This window comes from Macaca nemestrina, chromosome 20 (assembly GCF_043159975.1).
Source record: "Macaca nemestrina isolate mMacNem1 chromosome 20, mMacNem.hap1, whole genome shotgun sequence".
NCBI classification, from domain to species: domain Eukaryota; kingdom Metazoa; phylum Chordata; class Mammalia; order Primates; family Cercopithecidae; genus Macaca; species Macaca nemestrina.
Genome location: NC_092144.1, coordinates 11778644 through 11800778, shown reverse-complemented (window position 1 = coordinate 11800778; position 22135 = coordinate 11778644). Strand labels below are relative to the sequence as shown.

The window sequence follows — 22135 nt, the reverse complement described above, 5'->3', positions numbered from 1 at the left end:
AGAAATATGCAGAACACTATTTAGTTCACCAATATGTGTGTAATAGAATTTCCCAAAGGAGAAGCGTCTGGCAGCTCTTCAACTATTAAAGATAGAATTACCATGTAATCCATCGATTCCATGCCTAAGTGTATTCCCAAGAGAAATGAAATCCTATGTCTACAGAAAAACTTGTACAATGGATGTTTATAGCAACCTTATTAATAACAGCTAAAAGGTGGAAACAAACCAAATACCTATTAATGGATGAATGGATAAACAAAATGAGCTATATCCATACAATGAAATATTGTTTCACTGTAAACAACAAATGAAGTATTGATACAAACTTCAATGTAAATGTCCCTTGAAACAGTTATGCTAAGTGAATGAGGTTAATCACAAAGAACACATAGTATATGATTCCATTCCAAGTCTAGAATGGGAAAGCTATATAGCAACCCAAAGTAAATTAATGGTTGCTTAGGACAGAGGCTTGGAGGAGGAAGATGAGAAGATAAGACAGTGATAGTCAAAGGCTACAGGGGTTTCCTTTTTTTTTTCCTTCCTTCCTTCCTTCCTTCCTTCCTTCCTTCCTTCCTTCCTTCCTTCCTTCCTTCCCTCCTTCCCTCCTTCCCTCCTTCCCTCCTTCCCTCCCTCCTTCCTTCCGAGGCTGAGGACAGCAGATCACTTGAGCCCAGGAGTTCAAGATCAGCCTGGGCAAAATAGTGAGACCCTGTTTCTTTTTTTTTTTTGAGACGGAGTCTTGCTCTGTCGCCCGGGTGCAGTGGCCAGATCTCAGCTCACTGCAAGCTCTGCTTCCCAGGTTTATGCCATTCTCCTGCCTCAACCTCCCTTGTAGCTGGGACTACAGGCGCCCGCCACCTCGCCCAGCTAGTTTTTTTTGTTTGTTTGTTTGTTTGGTTTTTTTTGTTTTTTTTTTTTTGTATTTTTTAGTAGAGACGGGGTTTCACTGTGTTAGCCAGGATGGTCTCGATCTCCTGACCTCGTGATCCGCCCGTCTCGGCCTCCCAAAGTGCTGGGATTACAGGCTTGAGCCACCGCGCCCGGCCGAGACCCTGTTTCTACAAAATAAAAATAAAAAGAAAGAAATTAGTCAAGCATGGTGGCACGCGCCTGAGGTTCCAGCTACTCAGGTGGCTGAGGTGGGAGGATTGCTTAAACCCAGAAAGTCGAGGCTGCAGTGAGCTCTGATTGCACCACTGCATTCCAGCCTGAGGGACAAAGGGGCCCTTTCTCAAAAACAACCACAAACCAAACATAAAGGACCCACAAAAGTTCTCTAGGGACACAGTCAAAAACTGGTCCGAAATAAATATCCTTCCAGTGTTCAGTTTTACTGAACACATCTCATGGCTTTGGGTTGAACTGAAAAGAATTCCTCACCGGGCATGGTGGTTCACGCCTGTAATCCCTTCACTTTGGGAAGCCAAGGAGGATCGCCTGAGCCCAGGAGTTTGAGACTAGCCTGTGCAACATAGTGAGACCCCCCCACCCCCGCACCGCCATCTCTACAAGAAAAAAAAAAAAAAAAAAAAAAACTCCTTCTCTCAGACTAAGGCTGTGGGGTCCAAACTTCCCACTAGAGCAAAGTGTGGCGGGGGAGGGAAGGGATGGGTGATGCCCTAAACCCTGTCAGTTGTCAAAAATTAAAACGTAGTCAGACTCTTTGTTAGGTATGATGAGGTCACTCTAAGTGTCTGTATTTGTAAACAAGAGTTAGAAACCCATGAATGACCTCGAAGCCTTATGCTAAGCCTGGGAGCATCTGACCCTCCCGCTCCAGTCTGGCATGGCTCGGGCGCCCTTTTTGCTGTGGACAAAGAGCCTCTCTTTATCTGGAAACTAAGCCTGGAATTTCCTGCGCTGTGCACGCTTGTGTCTCCGCGCTCAGAAGGAGCTGCAGGCAGACACCAGCGCCCGACCCCGGGTACGTTAACAAATTCTGCTTAGATGCAAATATCCGTGGCAGGGGAACAGATCCCTGACCCCAGACGAATGCAGGTTGCTTAGAGACGCGACTTCCCGACCAGCTGTCACTCAGGCAAGAAAGGCAGGTCCAAGAGTGCAACGTCCAATCAGGGGCGCCTCCGGGAAGGCGGGCGGAGGGGACGCTGCGCAAACGGCGAGGACGTCTCTACGAGCCGCTGCGCTCCGCTATGGGGTCTCCTCACCCCAAAAGGGCCTCTCGGGTGGTGGTGGGAGCTGTGCTGGCCGCGGGAGAAGTAGACAGGACACCAGGACATCCCAGAGTCTGGGAAATGGTGAGTGTGCGGGGCTGAGCGTCTTGAGATGGGGGAGAGAGGCGGGTTGGAACCGGCCGGATCTGGCTGTGGTGGGACCCAGGCCTCCCCGCCGTTGTCTCCCGGGTCTGTGGACCCGAGTCCCCCTGGCGCAGCTCGGCCCTCGGTCTCTTTGGCCGCAGGGTGGGGCTGGGCCAGCAGCCGGGACCCCATGCGTCCTGTCCAGTCCCTGCGCGGCGACTGCGGCCCCAGCCCTGGAGCCCTCTCTGGGCAGCTCCGATCCCGCAGTCCCGCGTCTCCCCAGATTGTGCGGGGGCACGGGAGGGTCATGGGGGGAATCCTGCCTGGGTCGTGGGGTTCGTGCGTTTGAGGAGCAGTGTTGTGTGGGGTCCTCAGGCCCTCTTTTCTTCCCAAGGGAGGACTCGTTTCTCAAGGTTTCCAAGTGTATGGGAAGCCAGATCTCAAATCCACGACCCTGTCTTCCAGCCTGGTTCTTCCCAGAGCTGGGAATAAATCCCTAAATTTCTAGATTCCTTTCAAATGCCGATGTCTTCTCTCCAGTTCACAACGTCGTTATTAACTGTCTTCTGTGGGGCATTTCAACCAGACGCAGTATTTTAATTATCCTTTTTGTACAGAGGAATGGATGGTTCTTTTTAAAAGATTTAATGTATGCTTTGGGTATTTACATGAGAGGAAAACAGGGGAGAAGGACCTGAAGCTACCTCGTGTAAAATGCTTGTGCCTCTCTTGCCAGTATCTATCCTGGGACCTGACATCCTATGGGAACTCCTTTGGGTTGAGTCTCCTTTTTGGAAACTTTTCTGGGCGATCTGTCCTTTCCAGCGCAGCACTTCCCCTCCCTGGGCTTTTCACCTTGAAAAGATTTACTCAATTGATTCTCGAAAAATGTAAAATATATGTAATTAGGAGACCTATAGCCTAGCCAACATGGCAAAACCCTGTCTCTACTAAAAAATACAAAAAATTAGCCGGGCATGGTGGTGGACGTCTGTAATCCTGGCTACTCAGGAGGCTGAGGCAGGAGAATAGCTTGAACCCAGGAGGCAGAGGTTGCAGTTGAACTGAGATTGCGCCACTGCACTACAGTCTGGGCGACAGAGTGAGACTCTGTCTCAAAAAAATAAAAAATAAAAAAGTAAAATAAACATTTAGAGTGGATGTAAATTTCCAAAGGGGAAGGAAAGAGATAGATTTCAGAAAATAGTAAAATACCAAGCCGGGAGCGGTGGCTCACGCCTGTAATCCTAGCACTTTGGGAGACTGAGTCAGGATCACTTGAGCTCAGGAGTTCAAGACCAGCCTAGATGACATAGAGAGACCTCATCTCTAGTAGGGGAAAAAAAAAAAAAAAAAAAAAAGCTGTGCGTAATGACCTGCACTTGTAGCCCCAGCTACTTGAGAGGCTGAGGCAGGAGGTTTGCTTGAGTCGGGGGGGTTGAGGCTGCCTTGAGCCTTGATTGTGCCACTGCACTCCAGGCTGAGCAAGGTCTCACACCTTGTCTCAAAAACATCAAATAATAATAATAATAATAATAAAATATCCCAGTATCATATTGCATTTATTAAAAATTTTTGTTTCTCTTTTTTTCTTCTGAGCATGTGTAGTAAGTTCCTCAGGTCTGTTCTTTCCTTTTGGGTGATTTCACATGGAATTCCATTCTGGGCTCATGTCATCCACCTGCCTCAGCCTCCCCTTTGATTTCTTCAAACACTGGGTTTGTCTCATTTAAATATCAGTAGTGGTGCAGGTCACTTGACTGGAGAGCAAAGAGGACTGGAAGACTGAGGTCAGTGACTCCAAGCTCTAAGGCCAACCCTTGGGTCTGCCACGGGATGTAATTGAAGGCCCAGTTGTTTCTTCCTAGGGAGCCTCCCCTGCAGGTGTCCTATCTGCTCATACCTACTGTGGAAGGTGCCCTTTGTTTTTGTTTTTTGTTTTTTTGAGATGGAGTCTCGCTCTGTCGCCAGGCTGGAGTGCAGTGGCTCAATCTCGGGTCACTGCAACCTCTGCCTCATGGGTTCAAGAGATTCTCCTGCCTCAGCCTCCCAAGTAGCTGGGACTACAGGCGCCCGCCACGACACCCGGCTAATTTTTTTTTTTTTTTTTGTATTTTTAGTAGAGATGGGATTTCACTACGTTGGCCAGGATGGTCTCGATTTCTTGACTTGGTGATCCACACGCCTCGGCCTCCTAAAGTGCTGGGATTACAGGCGTGAGCCACCACGCCTGGCCTAAAGGAGCCCTTTATACTGAGAGAAGCTGCTGAGCACTGGAAAACTGGGGGTCTGAATGCACATTAGGGGATTGGCTGAATTGAGTGATGCTCTTCCTGAGGGCATACTTGTGGTTTCCTTGGGCCTATTTTTAGACATTAGGTTTGAGTTTTGCATCTGTTGTGTAGGTGCACTCAGTGTAATTTTTCTATAGTGAGAAAGTCTGTAAAGGCCAAGAGATCTGTCTCCTGGACACAGGATAAATGAATTGGGGAGTTCATTTGGGTCAGAACCTTAATCTCAGTCCAGTTGAGAGTTTCCTCACGACAATTGAAGGGGCGATTTCACTGTCACCTGGGGTGAGGGAGTGTGTGGAGCTCCCAGAGTTCATTCCTTTGGCTCCTCAGGTGCCCCTGCCCTCTGTCACCAAGGACTGTCTCACACTAAGGGTTGTTGCCCAACAGCAAGAATGTGGGCCCCAAGCTTGTGTATGTGTTTAGCTTTCTGAGTGTGGGTTTTCCTTCTCAATTGTGGGGAAGCAGGCTGCTAGTCTGAGCTGACTTGAGAGAGAGAGGGAGAAGAGGAGGGAGAGAGAGAGAGAGAGAGAGTGAGAGTGAGAGTGTGTGTGTGTGTGTGTGTGTGTGTGTGTTTTAGAGATGGGTTCTCACTTTGTTGGCCAGGCTGATCCCAAACTGCTGGCCTCAAACAGTCCTCCCACCTCGGCCTCCCAAAGTGCTGGGATTACAGGTGTGGTTTTCCTTCCTTTTCTTTTTTCTTTTCTTTTCTTTCTTCCTTTTTTTTTTTGGTCAGAGTCTTGCTCTGTCACCCAGACTAGAGTGCAGTGGTGTGATCATAGCTAACTGTAACCTCGAACACCTTTGTTGGCTCAAACAATCCTCCTACCTCAGCTTCTCAAGTACCTAGGACTACAGGTGTGCACTGTCACACATGGCTAATTTGTAAATTTTTTGTAGATCCTCACTGTTGTCCAGGCTAGTGTTTTATTTTCCTTTGGATTCCTTTATTTGCTGACTATTACAGCAGCTGAATTTCTAGTTTCTGTTAACACTTTTTAATGTTATTCCATATGTGAGTGTGTTAAATTTTGTTTCTTGGGTTTGAAAATGTAAATCGATTGAAAGGTATGATGCAACTAAGGCAAGACAATTCTGAAACCGGGCTGGGTGTGGTGGCTCACGCCTCTAATTTCAGCACTTTGGGAGGCCGAGGCAGGGGGATCACTTGAGGTCAGAAGTTCGAGAGCAGCCTGGCCAACTTGGTGAAACCCTGTCTCTACTAAACATATAAAAATTAACCAGACATGTAATTTTTGGTGGGCGCCTGTAATCCCAGCTACTTAGGAGGCTGAGGCAGGAGAATTGCTTGAACCCAGGGTTGCTGGGGAGGTTACGGTGAACCGAGATTGTGCACTGCAGTCCAGCCTGGGCAACAGAGTAAGACTCCATCTCTAAAAAAAAAAAAAAAAAGAAAGAAAGAAAGAAAATTCTGGAACCAAACAGAATATTTGTTTCTTTTAGGCAAGAGAACCTCAAGATAAGAGATGGATGTATTTACATTCTCAGGTACATTTTTCATTTTTAGATTGGTTTTTGTATGTGCATGTCATAGAGTACTTTGAAAAAAATTTTTTTTTTTTGAGACGGAGTCTTGTTCTGTCGCCCAGGCTGGAGTGCAGTGGCACGATCTTGGCTCACTGCAACCTCCGCCTCCTGGGTTCACGCCATTCTCCTGCCTCAGCCTCTTGAGTAGCTGGGACTACAGGTTCCTGCCACTACGCCCAGCTAATTTTTTTGTATTTTTAGTAGAGATGGGGTTTCACCATGTTAGCCAGGATGGTCTTGATCGCTTGACCTCATGATCCGCCTACATCGGCCTCCCAAAGTGCTGGGATTACAGGCATGAACCACCGCGCCTGGCCAGAGTATTTTGAAATTTAAAAGAGGCCAGGCATTGTGGCTCATGCCTGTAGTCCCAGCACTTTGGGAGGCTGAGGCAGGTGGATTGCTTGAGCCCAGGAGTTTGAGACTAGCATGGGCAACGTGGTGAAACCCTGTCTCTACAGAAAAAAAAAAAAAAAAAAAAAATTAGCCGGGTGTGGTAATTTTAGCTGGGTGTAGTCCCAGCTACTCAGGAGGCTGAGATGGGAGGATCCCTTGAACCTGGGAGGCAGAGGTGGCAGTGAGTCAAAATTGAGTCACTGTGCTTCATTCAGCCTGGGTGACAGATTAAAACCCTGTCTCAAAAAAAAAACAAATACAAAAAACAAACAAACAAAAAAACCTCAAAGTCCATATGATTCCTATTGCAAATGAATTTCCACTTGAACTAAAAGGGAAATGCAATTGAACTTTTTTTTTTTTTTTTTTGAGATGGAGTCTCGCTCTCTCGCCCAGGCTGGAGTGCAGTGGTGCGATCTTGGCTCACTGCAAGCTCCGCCTCCCGGGTTCAGGCCATTCTTCTGCCTCAGCCTTCTGAGTAGCTGGAACTGCAGGCACCTGCCACCACGCCTGGCTAATTTTTTGTATTTTTGGTAGAGACAGGATTTCACCATGTTAGGCAGGATGGTCTCGATCTCCTGACCTCATGATCTGCCAGCCTTGACCTCCCGAAGTGCTGGGATTACAGGCATGAGCCACTGTGCCTGGCCTGAACTTCTTTATTTGGTAGAATAACTACTCAAAGCTTATATATATATATATATTTGAAAATCCTAACATACTTAAGATAAAACGCTAATGGATTATAATATGCTACTCATTCCTAGTAACACCTCCCAGTGTGAGATGGTAGGACACATAATAATGCACCTTGTCATTATACTTAGAAAGAGATTTGAAAATTTTGCACTTTTGTAACTGTCAGTGTTTAAAGTATTAAGTTTTTTTTTTTTTTTTTAGACAGGGTCTCGCTCTGTTGTCCTAGTTAGAGTACAGTGGCGCAATCATAACTCACTGCAGCCCTGAATTCCTTTCACCTCTGCCTCCCGAGTAACTAGAATTACAGACATGAGCCACCATGCCCAGCTAATTATATATATTCTTTTTTGTAGAGACAGGGTCTCACTTTCTTGACCAGATTGGTGTTGAACTCCTGGCTTCAAGCAATCCTCTCAACTTGGCTTCCCAAAATTCCCTAATATGAGCCACCACACCCAGCTGGATTCAGTCTTTTTTTTTTTTTTTTTTTTTTAAGACAGAGTCTCACTCTGTCACCAGGCTGGAGTGCAATGGCACGATCTCAGCTCACTGCAATCTCCGCCTCCCAGGTTCAAGCAATTCCCCTGCCTCAGCCTCCCAAGTAGCTGGGACTACAGGCATGCACCACCATGTCCAGCTAATTTTTTTGTATTTTAGTAGACATGAGGTTTCACCATGTTGGCCAGGATGGTCTTGATTTCCTGATCTCGTGATCCACCTGCCTTGGCCTCCCAAAGTGCCGGGATTACAGGCATGAGCCATCGCGCCAAGCCTGGAGTAAGTCTTAGAATTATTTCATACATAGAAAATTTTAAATCAAAATTTAAAAAGCAAAAGTAAGTTGATTAAAAATGAAGATTATTAAGTAGTAAAATATGGCTTATTTAAATTTAGCTTTTTTTTTTTCCCGAGATGGAGTCTCTCTCTGTTGCCCAGGCTGGAGTGCAGTGGCACGATCTCGGCTCACTGCAACCTCTACCTCCTGGGTTCACGCCATTTTCCTGCCTCAGCCTCCTGAGTAGCTGGGACTACAGGTGTCCGCCACCATGCCCGGTTAATTTTTTGTATTTTTAGTAGAGATGAGGTTTCACCATGTTAGCCAGGATGGTCTTGATCTCCTGACCTTGTGATTCACCTGCCTTGGCCTCCCAAAGTGCTGGGATTACAGGTGTGAGCTACCGCACCTGGCCTTAGCTGTTTATTTTAAAGAAATCATGCATGTGGAAGTTTGAAAAACATCCACAATAGTTGAGTGTAATTTGAAAAGACTCACTGCCAGCATATCCTGGTCCACTCCAAGCCCGGGCACTTGCTCTAGCCACCCCCAAATGCTCACTTTTGATAATTTTTTATTTTTTTTGAGATGGGGTCTTGCTCTGTTGCCCAGCCCAGGCTGGAGTACAATGACGTGATGATAGCTTTTTGCAGCCTCAACCTCCTGGGCTCAAGTGATCTTCCCACCTCAGCCTCTTGAGTAGCTGGGACTACAGGTGTATCCTGCCACTCCCAGCTAATTTTTAAATTTTTTGTAGAGATGGAGTCTTACTATGTTGCCCAGGCTAGTCTTGAACTCCTGGCCTGGGCTCAGGCAATCCTCCTGCCTCAGCCTGTCAAAGCACTGGTGTTACAGGTATAAAGCACTGTGCCTGGCCTTTCAATAATTTCTTAAGCATACTGTCAGTGTTTCTTTTTATGAAAACAAGCAATTTCAACTGCATGTTTTTTGTACTCTTGTTGGTTCTGTAATGAGTAGTTGGACTCCACATGTTTTGATTTTGGCTGTGGACATCATAAGCCTCACCCTTCTCTCATCTCATGTTGCACACCTGGGCAAGCTGAAAAAGTCTGGGAGCAGGAAATTCAAACCACAGAAGCTCCTGCCCTTGAGCAGGAACTCTTGCAGCCCCACCCCCAAACTACAATAAAACCCAGGCCAGGAGGCTTTCTTTGCTCTCTGAAGCTATGTCACACCTGCTTGACCAGCCTGCCCTGCTTTCCCCAGGACCTCAGTGATCACAGTAGTAAGTCTTTTCATACCCTTTTGGTATCTGTTTTCCATGCTGTTATTAGTGTCAACATTGGAACAACATAGCAATTGGTACCATGAACGTGGTGTTCAGACATTGACCGTCACCCCATGGGTCTGTTGCACTGAATTGCTACCTGCTCTGTTGCTTGATGGCCAGCATGCACTTTCAGCTGCTGCTTTCTGGGAAGCTAGTACTTTGAGTTGTGCTACTCTGTGTTGCATGTTGAGCCCTGCCAAGTCTGGGTTCTATGTTTAGCCAACTGGAGTTGGCAGTTTTGATAATTCCTTGGCTTTTAGGAAGAGGAATATGAGATTGGGATACTCCTTAAAGTGGTCCTGGGTAGTGTTTCTTGGCCTGGACTTATCTGTGTGTTTTGGAGTGAAGCTGTGACTGCTGCTGACCTGACATACAAGGTGCTCATGGGAAAGACTACCTGCCAGAGCAGTCATTTTTGAAAAAGAGAAAAGAGAGGGGGAAAGGCAGCTGTTAGATGGTGGGCTGAGTCCACACTCCTAATAGCACAGGTCTCACAAGGATCCTTAAGTGCTGCTGCTGTTGCTCTATTGCAGCAAGGATGCTGACCCTCGGGATTATAGGGCACACTCATGGTTCCTCTGCAGCATTGCAAAGGGTTCATTCAAAGCCAGCTTAAGGCCCAGGTCCTTAAACTCTGTAAAGCAGCCACGAGGGACAGGCCCCTAAGCCTGATAATAGTGATTTGTGGCTCTCTGGAGGGAAAAGAACACCCCTCCCCTGTCGAGAGGATTTTGCTGTCAAAATATACCCAGGGACAAAAACAAAAACAAAACAAACATGTTTGGAAGGAAAGGAACAAAAGAAAACATGCTGAGAAAGAGGTCCACAATTTGACCCAATTGGAAATTCCAAATAGACTAAAGGAATTTAGACAACAAAAAAGATAAAAGAGCCTCTCTGTCATAGGCTCTGTATTAATTTTAACATCTTATGTAATGTATTAATTGACACACTATAGGATTAGCCAATACGAGGGCTCAAATTATGGTTATACCTGGTAGACCCACTAAAATTTAAGCAAGGTATCCCCTAATAATCTTAAGGGAGTTACTGAATATAAAATAGAGGACAAATAAGTATGTCTCATCTTAGCCATCATAACTGTGCCTAAATTCCCCATGTTCATAGCACCCAGTGTCCTAAAATATCCCAGAGTGAACAGGTGAACTCTAAACCAGTGAGTCATAAGTGAAATTTAAATTAAATTTAAATGAAATCTTTGGCACTTACAAATTGGCTTGACAGAATGAGACCCTATGGAACTTACTCCCTAGTTAAATTAGTTATGATGGCTTAATATAAATTGAACAGGGCCTTGAAGGATTGAAAAATATTATATAAAACCTATTTAGTGAGGAAGTGATTGCTTCTCGTTTTAACAGTACACTTTGGCCTTTCTTAAACTTGCAAAGAATGAATGGCAACCCACAATGGATTACCACAACCTTAATGCTGTGGTTGCACTCATTAAGCCCCTATACCAATACCCAACATGGAAATTACTGACACCATCCAACTGATCTCACAGATTTCACCGTCTCACAGATTTGTATATGTCTGTTCTGTTTCTCACCATCTCACGGATTTGTTTATGTCTGTTCTGTTTAGTGCTTATTTCAACAGCCACTTAGCTGTAGTTTGCAGTTTTACCTCTGAAGGCTGATTATACACCTTTACCTAGTTTCCCAAGGGAACCTCAACAGCCTTGCCATCACAGTCTTTGCATGCAAAATCTGAACTGCATCCACCTTTCTCCAGGAGCACAGGTATGACATTACATTAATGACAGCCTTGTCTGAGCTCCAGGAGCACAGGTATGACATTACATTAATGACAGCCTTGTCTGAGGACATTGTTTTGACATTCATTCAGGATACATAAATACTGAAAAAAAAATAGAGCTTACAAAAAGTCCATTGCTCCACATATAAAATAAGAGACCTTTATGTTTTGGTTAAATTCCTAAAAACCATTTGGTAAAAGGAGGGCCGCTCCATCCCTGACAGTACTATGAAATAGCTATTGTCCCTCTGACTACCCACAGCATCTTCTAGGTTCTTTTGATGTTCTGGAGGCAACATAGTCCTTGTTTATAAATTTTACTTAAGCCCATTTATGCTGTTACTTGCAAATTGGCCCACCTTAAATGGGTACCCCTACCACAAAAGGCTCTAGAGTCTTTTTCATTCTCTTAACACAGAGCTTTCGTAGAGGAGGAGCTTTTTCATTTTAATGAAGTCAAACTTACTGATTTATTTTGTATGGATTTTGCTTATATCTAAAAATTTATCACCAAACACAGGGTCACCTACGTTTTCTTCTTTATTAACTGTTAGGTATCCTATAGCTTTACTTTTTTTTTTTTTTTTTGAGACAAGGTCTCCCTCTGTTGCCCAGGCCAGAGCGCAGTAGTGCAATCTTGACTTACTGCAGCCTCAACCTCCTGGGTGCAAGCACTCCTCCCACTTCAGCCTCCTGAGTAGGTGGGACTACAAGTGTGCACCACCACACCTGGCTAATTTTTGTATTTTTTGTAGAGATCGGTTCCTACTTAGTTGCCCAGGCTGGTCTCAAACTCCTGACTTCAAGCTGTCCTCCTGCCATGGCCTCCCAGAGTGCTGGGATTACAGGCATGAGCCACTGCTCCTGGCCTAGATTTTACATTTAGATCTATGATCCATTTTGAGCCAGTTTTTGTCTAAGGTGTAACGTCTGTTTCTAGATTCGTGTTTTTTTCATTGTGTTTTGCATGTAGATGTTCAGTTTTTCCAACACTGTTGACAAAGGCTATCTTTTTTCATTGAATTACCATTGGTCATTTGTTGAAAATCAGGTGAGTCTATACTACACCAATGTGAGTCTGTAAGAAAGCAATTGACTTTTGTGTGTGTGTGTGTGTGTGTGTGTGTGTGTGTGTGTGTGTATATATATTTTTTTTTTTTTTTTTTTTTTGAGACGGAGTCTTGCTCTATCACCCAGGCTGGAGTGCAGTGGCTTGATCTTCGCTCACTGCAAGCTCCGCCTCCCGGGTTCACGCCATTCTCCTGCCTCAGCCTCCCGAGTAGCTGGGACTACAGGCGCCCGCCACCACGCCCAGCTAATTTTTTGTATTTTTAGTAGAGATGGGGTTTCACTGTGTTAGCCAGGATGGTCTTGATCTCCTGACCTCGTGATCCTCCCGCCTCAGCCTCCCAAAGTGCTGGGATTACAGGCGTGAGCCACCGTGCGCGGCCTGACTTTTGTATATTAAGATTATATCCTTCAACCTTGCTATGCTTCCTTTCCCCCTAGTTTGAGGAGTTTGTTGTGGATTCTTTGAGATTTTATTATATTTTTTTATTTTTTATTTTTATTTTTTTTTTGAGACAGAGTCTCGCTTTGTCGCCCAGGCTGGAGTGCAGTGGCGCGATCTTGGCTCACTGCAAGCTCCGCCTCCCGGGTTCACGCCATTCTCCTGCCTCAGCCTCCGAGTAGCTGGGACTACAGGCGCACACCACCACGCCTGGCTAATTTTTTGTATTTTTGGTAGAGACGGGGTTTCACCGTGTTAGCCAGGATGGTCTCGATCTCCTGACCTCGTGATCCGCCCGCCTCGGCCTCCCAAAGTGCTGGGATTACAGGCGTGAGCCACCGTGCCTGGCGAGATTTTATACTTAAACAATCATGTCACATGCGACAAAGACAGTGATATTTCTTCCTTCCCTATCTGTATCTCTTCTCTCCTCCCCTCTCCTCTCCTCTCATTAGTTACACTTTGAGTATAATCTGTTGAGTAGGAGTGGTAAGAGGGGACATCTTTGCCCATTTCCTCATCTTACCAGGAAAGCATCTAGTTTCTCACTATTAAATATGATATTAGCGGCAGGTTTCCTATAAATACTGCTTCTCAAAAAGAGGAAGGTCTATCTCCAGTTTCTTATCATAAATGCATGTTGGAATTTGCCCATAACTTTTTCATTTTTATTTTCCCACTTATATTTGTGATATTAGTAATTTCTATTTTCTCTCTCTCTTTCAGTTAGTGTACCGTACATTTATCAAATATATTGATCTTTTCAAATAAACACCTTTGGTTTTGTTTAATTTCTCTTTTTACTATTTCTTCTGTTGTGTGTTTACTTTGGGTTTAATTTGCTCATATTTTCTTGCTTTCCTAATGTAGATGCTTAGATTCTTTTTTTTTTTTTTTTTTGCTGTGTCTCCTATACTGGAGTGCAGTGGCACCATCTCAGCTCGGCTCACTGCAAGCTCTGCCTCCCGGATTCACGCCATTCTCCTATCTCAGCCTCCTAAGTAGCTGGGACTACAGGCACCCGCCACCACGCCTGGCTAATTTTTTGTATTTTTAGTAGAGACGGGGTTTCACCGTGTTAGCCAGGATGGTCTCGATCTCCTGACCTCGTGATCCACCTGCCTCGGCCTCCCAAAGTGCTGGGATTACAGGCGTGAGCCACCACGCCCGGCTAGATTCTTTTTTTATAGGCAGAATCTCACTCTGTTGCCCAGGCTGGAGTACAGTGCTGCGATCTCGGCTCACTGCAACCTCTGCATCCTGGGTTCAAGCGATTCTTCTGCTTCAGCCTCCCAAGTAGCTGGGATTACAGGTGTGAGCCACCGTGCCCAGCCCTGTTCATTTAGTTTTACTTTGCATACTAGTTCATTTATATTGCACGTATGTCAGATATTTTTCTGCTGCTTTGTGGTTTGTCTTTTAACTTTTTTTTTTTTTTTTTTTTTTTGAGACGGAGTCTCACTCTGTCGCCCAGGCTGGAGTGCAGTGGCCGGATCTCAGCTCACTGCAAGCTCTGCCTCCCCGGTTTACGCCATTCTCCTGCCTCAGCCTCCCAAGTAGCTGGGACTACAGGCACCCGCCACCTTGCCCGGCTAGTTTTTTGTATTTTCTAGTAGAGACAGGGTTTCACCAGGTTAGCCAGGGTGGTCTCGATCTCCTGACCTCATGATCCGCCCGTCTCGGCCTCCCAAAGTGCTGGGATTACAAGCTTGAGCCACCGCACCCGGCCATAACTTTCTTGATTTTAGGATATTTGAAGTTTTCAGTCTCATCCTTTATGGCTTACTCTTACATGAGAAAATTCTCCCTACTCTTGCATCTAAAAAAAATTGCCTGTGACTTTTGAAAGAGTTTTAATTCTATTCTTCACGTTTAAATCTACATTAAATTGATTATTGTCTATGGAATAGAGCTAATGCAATGCTTTTTCCAATTAGATAACAGTTTGTCTCTTCTACATGTATTAAAGTGTTAGTGATCTCTTCCATTCCCCTACAATGCTTGCTCTATCATTAATCAATTTTCCTTATAAATGCCAGTCCATTGAAGACACTTTCCCCCTCCCTTGTTCTATTTATCTCTCTGCGTGTTATGCTGTTAGGAGGGTTATAGTTTGAAAATCCTTGATACATACTAGGCAAGTATTTATGTTGCTCTTCAAAAGACTTTACCCATTGTTTGACATTTATTGTTCCTCTTAGGTTTGGAAAAGTAGTTTTTCTTGACTCTTAATAAGTCTGTTTTAGGGATTTGTAGAATTTTATAAAGATATCATTTGGGAGCAGTGGCATCTTGTTGACACTGAGTTTGTTCTAAGAACATGTACCAACTTTCACCTTAATTTAATTCTGCTTTGACTTTACCCAATTCACACCATTCGGCCTCAGCCTCCTGAATAGCTGGGACTACAGGCGCCTGCCACCACGCCCAGCTGTTTTTTTGTATTTTTATTAGAGACAGGGTTTGACTGTGTTAGCCAGGATGGTCTCAATCTCCTGACCTCGTCTGTAATGCCAGCACTTTGGGAGGCCGAGGTGGGCGGATCACGAGGTCAGGAGATCGAGACCATCCTGGCTAACATGGTGAAACCCCGTCTCTACTAAATATACAAAAAATTAGCCAGGCATAGTGGCGGGTGCCTGTAGTCCCAGTTACTGGGGAGGTTGAGGCAGGAGAATGGCGTGAACCCCGGAGGTGGAGGTTGCAGTGAGCCGAGATGGCGCCACTGCACTCCAGCCTGGGCAACAGAGCAAGACTCCATCTCACACACACACACAAAAATCTCGTACAGATTTGACCCTGTGTTTCATGGGATGCTAAGTGATATAGTACATGATAAGGCAGGAGATAAAAAGTATTTTTCTTACAAGGAATTGTTCGTCTTAAACTGGAAATATTTGTTTCATTTCTATAGCATTTCTCCAAGATGCTGTGTGTCCTGTCATTGGAGAGCATAAGACTTGAAGTGATCATAGTAAAAATGTAAAAATAATTTCCAAATATTCATGGTGGTGTTAAATTTATGAAGAAGTAAGTGTGGACAGAGATTTGAGTTCTGATGTCAAAGTTATAGGATAAATGGAGAAAAAGGAATTATATATGGACTTTTAATGAACTGAGTATATATCCTCAGTGCTGTCAGTCTCACCCGTCCTCCTCTATACATGTGGGATGTTTCAGGACTCAGTGGTCTTTGAGGATGTGGCTGTGAACTTCACCCAGGAGGAGTGGGCTTTGCTGGGTCCCTCTCAGAAGAAACTCTACAGAGATGTGATGCAAGAAACCTTTGTTAACTTGGCCTCAATAGGTAAGACTGAAATTATTCCCTCACTTAGTCAATTAGAGAACAAGTGTTTCTTGTTCATCAACAAGGTTCCAAGGTTTAGGATGTTGAAAGGCAATACTTTGGTAAATAAATCAGACAGGATAACAGCTCATCCTAGATTTAGAATCTAATACTTTTTCTATAATTTCAAATAGTTTTAATGATTTTTCTGGGCCTGCATTTTAGGGGAAAACTGGGAGGAGAAGAACACTGAGGACCACAAAAATCAGGGGAGAAAGCTAAGGTGAGTTGTACTTACAAAAGAAAATACTGTCTTATGAGAGAATCTTAGCATGGCATTAAGTTTAAAAAATGAATAATTGGAAGAAGCCCTATTTCATATTTATTTGTTGAAAATTGTTGCCAAGAAAGTTTTCTTAAAAATGGTACAGATGGCTGGGCACTGTGGCTCACGCCTGTAATCCCAGCACTTTGGGAGGCTGAGGCGGGCGGATCACAAGGTCAGGAGATCGAGACCAAGGTGAAACCCCGTCTCCACTAAAAATACAAAAAATACACCGGGTGTGGTGGCAGGCACTTGTAGTCCCAGCTACTCAGGAGGCTGAGGCAGGAGAATGGCGTGAACCCGGGAGACGGAGCTTGCAGTGAGCCGAGATCGCGCCACTGCACTCCAGCCTGGGGGATAGAGCAAGACTCTGTCTCAAAAAAAAAAAAAAAAAAAAAAAAAGGTACAGTTGTTCAGTATTTGAAAAATATTTCACCTGGAAACAATATTAAGAAACTCTATATTATGAATTTTGGCCAGGCATGGTGGCTCATGCCTGTAATCCCAGCACTTTGAGAGGCTGAGGTGGGCAGATCACCTGAGGTGTGGAGTTCGAGGCTAGCCTGGCCAACATGGCAAAACCCTGCCTCTACTGAAAATCCAAAAATTAGCCAGGTGTGGTGGTGGGGTCCTGTAATCCCAGCTACTCGTGAGGCTGAGGCAGAATTGCTTGAACCCAGGAGATGGAGGTTGCAGTGAGCCAAGATTGTGCCACTGCACTGCAGCCTCGGCAGCAGAGCAAGACTCTTCTCAAAAAAAAAAAAGAACTCTATATTATGAGTTTTATTGTTTTGATAATGGCTCTGGTCAAGTACTCTTCCTGAGCATTCAAAACATACACTTCCCCTGAAAATGGCAAAAGTGTAATTCTACTACCTACTAATGATTGTGAAATAATAATTATAAAATTATTTTTAAAAGCCACTAATTGTGTGCTTTTTTTTTTTTTTTCTCACAGAAGTCATATGGTAGAGAGGCTCTGTGAAAGGAAAGAAGGTAGTCAGTTTGGAGAAACCATCAGTCAGACTCCAAATCCTAAACCAAACAAGAAAACTTTTACTAGGGTAAAACCATATGAATGCAGTATGTGTGGAAAGGACTATATGTGTCATTCATCTCTTAATAGGCACATGAGATCTCATACTGAACATAGATCATATGAGTATCATAAATATGGAGAGAAGTCATATGAATGTAAGGAATGTGGGAAAAGATTCAGCTTTCGAAGTTCATTTCGAATCCATGAAAGAACTCACACTGGAGAGAAACCCTACAAATGTAAGCAGTGTGGTAAGGCTTTCAGTTGGCCCAGTTCCTTTCAAATACATGAAAGAACTCATATTGGAGAGAAACCTTATGAATGTAAGGAATGTGGGAAGGCCTTCATTTATCACACAACCTTTCGAGGACACATGAGAATGCACACAGGAGAGAAACCCTATAAATGTAAAGAATGTGGGAAAACATTCAGTCATCCCAGCTCTTTTCGAAATCATGAAAGAACTCACTCTGGAGAGAAACCCTATGAATGTAAACAATGTGGAAAAGCCTTCAGATATTACCAAACTTTTCAAATACATGAAAGGACTCACACTGGGGAAAAACCCTATCAGTGTAAGCAATGTGGTAAAGCTCTTAGTTGTCCCACATCCTTTCGAAGTCATGAAAGGATTCACACTGGAGAAAAACCCTATAAATGTAAAAAATGTGGCAAAGCCTTCAGTTTTCCTAGTTCCTTTAGAAAACATGAAAGGATTCATACAGGAGAGAAACCCTATGATTGTAAGGAATGTGGGAAAGCATTCATTTCTCTTCCAAGCTATCGAAGACATATGATAATGCACACTGGAAATGGACCTTATAAATGCAAGGAATGTGGGAAAGCCTTTGATTGTCCTAGTTCTTTTCAAATCCATGAACGAACTCACACTGGAGAGAAACCCTTTGAATGTAAACAGTGTGGTAAAGCCTTCAGTTGTTCCAGTTCCTTTCGAATGCATGAAAGAACTCACACTGGAGAGAAACCCCATGAATGTAAACAGTGTGGTAAAGCCTTCAGTTGTTCCAGTTCTGTTCGAATACATGAAAGGACTCACACTGGAGAGAAACCCTATGAATGTAAACAGTGTGGAAAAGCCTTCAGTTGTTCCAGTTCCTTTCGAATGCATGAAAGAATTCACACTGGAGAGAAACCCTATGAATGTAAACAGTGTGGTAAAGCCTTTAGTTTTTCTAGTTCCTTTCGGATGCATGAAAGGACTCACACTGGAGAGAAACCCTATGAATGTAAACAGTGTGGTAAAGCCTTCAGTTGTTCCAGTTCCTTTCGAATGCATGAAAGGACTCACACTGGAGAGAAACCCTACGAATGTAAACAGTGTGGTAAGGCGTTTAGTTGTTCCAGTTCCATTCGAATACATGAAAGGACTCACACTGGAGAGAAACCTTATGAGTGTAAACAATGTGGTAAGGCCTTCAGTTGTTCTAGTTCTGTTCGAATGCATGAAAGGACTCACACTGGAGAGAAACCCTATGAATGTAAACAATGTGATAAAGCCTTCAGTTGCTCACGTTCCTTTCGAATCCATGAACGAACTCACACTGGAGAGAAACCCTATGCGTGTCAACAGTGTGGTAAAGCCTTCAAGTGTTCCCGTTCCTTTCGAATACATGAAAGAGTTCATAGCGGAGAGTAACCCTATGTATGTAAGCAATATGGCAAAGTTTTCAGTTGTCCTATTCCATTTTTTTTTTCTTTTTTTTTTGAGATGAAGTCTCACTCTGTCACCTCGGCTGGAGTACAGTAGTGCGATTACAGCTCACTGCAACCTCTGTCTCCTGGGTTCAAGTGATTCTCTTGCCTCAGCTTCCTGGGTAGCTGGAACTACCGGTGTGAACCACCATGCCCACCTACTTTTTGTGTTTTTAGTAGAGATGGGGTTTCACCACGTTGGCCAGGCTGGTCTCGAACTCCTGACCTCAGACGATCTGCCTGCCTTGGCCTCCCAAAGTGTTGGATTACAGGTGTGAGCCACCGCATCTGGCTCCCATTTCCTTTTGAAGACATGAAATTATTCATATTTCAGAGAAACCCTCTGACTATAAGACATGGGGATACCTTCAGTTCTTTACATGTGAATATGAGGAAGCATTCATACTGGACAGGAAACCCTGTGAATGTAGGCAATGTGGGAAAACCTTCAATGGTCATGTGACCTTTTAAAGACCATGAGAAGGCATATGAAGTATAAAGAATTTTCATATGCCCTATAAATATAAAGAATTAATAACCTTAAAAATGTAAAGAATGTGGAAAACTCTATAATTGTAAAGAATGTGGAAAAACCTTTATTTGTCTCAGTTTACTTGGAAGCCATGAACAAACTCACACTGGAAAGCGACTTCTTGAATATACATTGTGAGAAAGCCTTCAGTTGGCCCATATACTTATATGTGAGAATGCAGACTGGATAGAAATCCTGTAAAAGTGAGAAATAACAATGTTTTCAATTTTAACAAATGCTCATGTGATACTCCCTTATGTGTGAAATTTCAATCTCGTTGAAACTCCCACTAGGGAGGTGTTGTATAAATGTAGATAATATGGGAAAGCCTGATGCAAATTAATTCATGTATATTGTTCTAGAAAATTCACAACATGACAGAAGTGTTATAAAATATAGTGTCAGTTACTGATTCTTAAAGTGGATCTCTGAATTATGGATTTCTATTTCACAAAAGAACATTGAGATGAGATAATTCTGTAAGCTCTTACACAGTTGTACACAAGTTAAATTGATAGTATTTTTTCATTAAATCAGTTTCTGAAATTTTGTCTTTCCATATTGAAGTCTGTTAGATTCATGAGTGAATTGAAGTGTATTTATAATAAGCTAGTAGTTTTGATTTTTATGTATTTTTTAGTTGTGCTGTAACGGGCCATCAAAAAAATCACAATTTGGTAATCTTTAGGATTTCCTACTGGCCTTATGTGGCAGGTACTAGATATCATTATATGTATTTCATCTTTCTTTCTGACCAAAAGAAGCTTTTTTAGAGGAAGACAGAATGCCCTTTTTTCTATTTTTTTATGCTAAAAAATAATCATAATAAATTTTTGAGTCTGCAAAGTTTATCATGCAGTATACTCTCTCATTGGAATTATTATTTTCATTTTCTGATCTTTGCTATTTGTAATTCTTTCTGGCTGTGATTTGGATAATAGGCTTTGCATTAATAAGAGAGACCTGAGATAGAACCATATAACCTATAGCTGGAAATGGCTGTCCTGGGTTGTGTTAACATGGGTGATGTTGTGACTTATGTTTTCTGTAATCTATCCTTTTATGGCTCCATGGTATAACTGACCAATAGCCTACTTGCAGGAGATATGGAAGGCAGAAGTAAAGAAAGCATTAGTCAGGTTTTATAGCCACCATATGTGGAGACAGATGGATGCATAGGGGCTTCAGGGACACCTGCTTCCACCACATTGTCCTGATCCTTTGCTCTGCCAGCTGAGAGTATTCTTAGAACCACCACTAACTGCTTGACTGCCATATTTGCCTGCCTCCCTCCCTCCCACCCTCCCTTCCCTCCCTCCCACCCTCCCTTCCCTCCCTCCCTCCCTTCCTTCCTTTCTTTCTTTCCCTTTCTTTTCTTTCTTTTTCTGAGATGGAGTCTTGCTCTGTTGCCCAGGCTGAAGTGCAGTGGCATGATCTTGGCTCACTGCAACCTCTGCCTCCTGGGTTCAAGCAATTGTCCTGCCCTAGCCTCCCAAGTAGCTGGGATTACAGGTGCCCGCCACCAAATCCAGCTACATTTTTTTGTATTTTTAGTAGAGACAGGGTTTCATCATGTTGGCCAGGCTGGTCTCAAACTCCTGACTTCATGATCCGCCCACCTTGGCCTCCCACAGTGCTAAGATTACAGGCGTGAACCACTGTGCATGGCCCCAGCTGCCATATTTTCAGAGATGTAGTTTTCCACAGATTGTCTTCGAAAGTTCTACTCAAAGATGCACTGCAGTTTGGATTTTCCTAGAAACTCTAATGTGTCCACCAGGCAACTATTTAGATTCTTAAGGTTGGGAATATTCTCTGATGCTCTGACTTACCTCATCTCTAGGTTGAATTTATCAAAGGTATTATTTATGTAATAAACACCATGTTTTGTTAACAGTACAAGTGACTGTGTGTTTCTGATTCCACCATGACAACTACAGTGATGCAGTCAAAAAGGACTAGACGGGTGTTTGTCCCTCCACTGCATTGTGCATTGAATGCACTTACCCAGTCCTGCAGTGTAAGAATAAGCACCTTCCTAATATCAAGCAGATAGTCGGTGTTTCCTATTACAGTTGAATGTAATCTCTCAGTACATTTTCAGTTTTGTTTCATTTTATGTGATTAAAAACTATATGTATGTTTTTGTTGAACAGAACCTTCTGTAGATGTTTCTTAGAAATATTTTATTAACTGTTTTCAAATAACTTGTATGCTATCACTTGTTGTCTCTTGAATTTTCTGCAAGGATATATTAAAATATTCCATTGCAATTATAGATTTTCAGATTAAGTTTTTAAGTTTATTGAGTTAATCCTCATATATTCTGAGTCAATATTGTGTGCATACAAGATGAAGTATTGTCCTTAGGAATTTTTTATTTTTTAATTCTTAATATAGTTATGATTTTTTCCCAGAAAATCAATTTATCATGCATTCATAATACCAAAAACTTATATCATGGTTGTTTCTGTGCCTTTTTTCCAAAGATCACCAGGATCACACCTGTAGTCAAAAGAGGAGTGTTGGCCGGGCGCGGTGTCTCAAGCCTGTAATCCCAGCACTTTGGGAGGCCGAGACGGGCGGATCATGAGGTCAGGAGATCGAGACCATCCTGGCTAACACGGTGAAACCCTGTCTCTACTAAAAAATACAAAAAAACTAGCCGGGTGAGGTGGCGGGCG

General features: G+C 43.5%; 1 protein-coding gene across 8 annotated transcripts in view; it reads left to right on the top strand.

Moving 5' to 3' along the window:
- LOC105468319 (zinc finger protein 709) overlaps positions 1-21932 on the top strand; it is a 28641-nt gene extending 6709 nt beyond the window's left edge. For 3 of the 8 annotated variants that reach the window (XM_011718725.3, XM_011718774.3, XM_071086288.1), the window contains 3 exons: positions 15737-15863; positions 16068-16125; positions 17126-21932. In XM_011718725.3, coding sequence (XP_011717027.2) covers positions 15830-15863; positions 16068-16125; positions 17126-18863 — 1830 coding nt within the window. In that variant the 5' untranslated portion in view covers positions 15737-15829 and the 3' untranslated portion in view covers positions 18864-21932. Of the gene's footprint in view, positions 1-1557; positions 2265-6019; positions 6065-6468; positions 7976-8083; positions 11031-15736; positions 15864-16067; positions 16126-17125 lie in introns of those variants that run through there. The other 5 variants (XM_011718653.3, XM_011718434.3, XM_011718507.3 and 2 more) reach the window with 5 other exon arrangements.
- Positions 21933-22135: the final 203 nt, after the last annotated feature.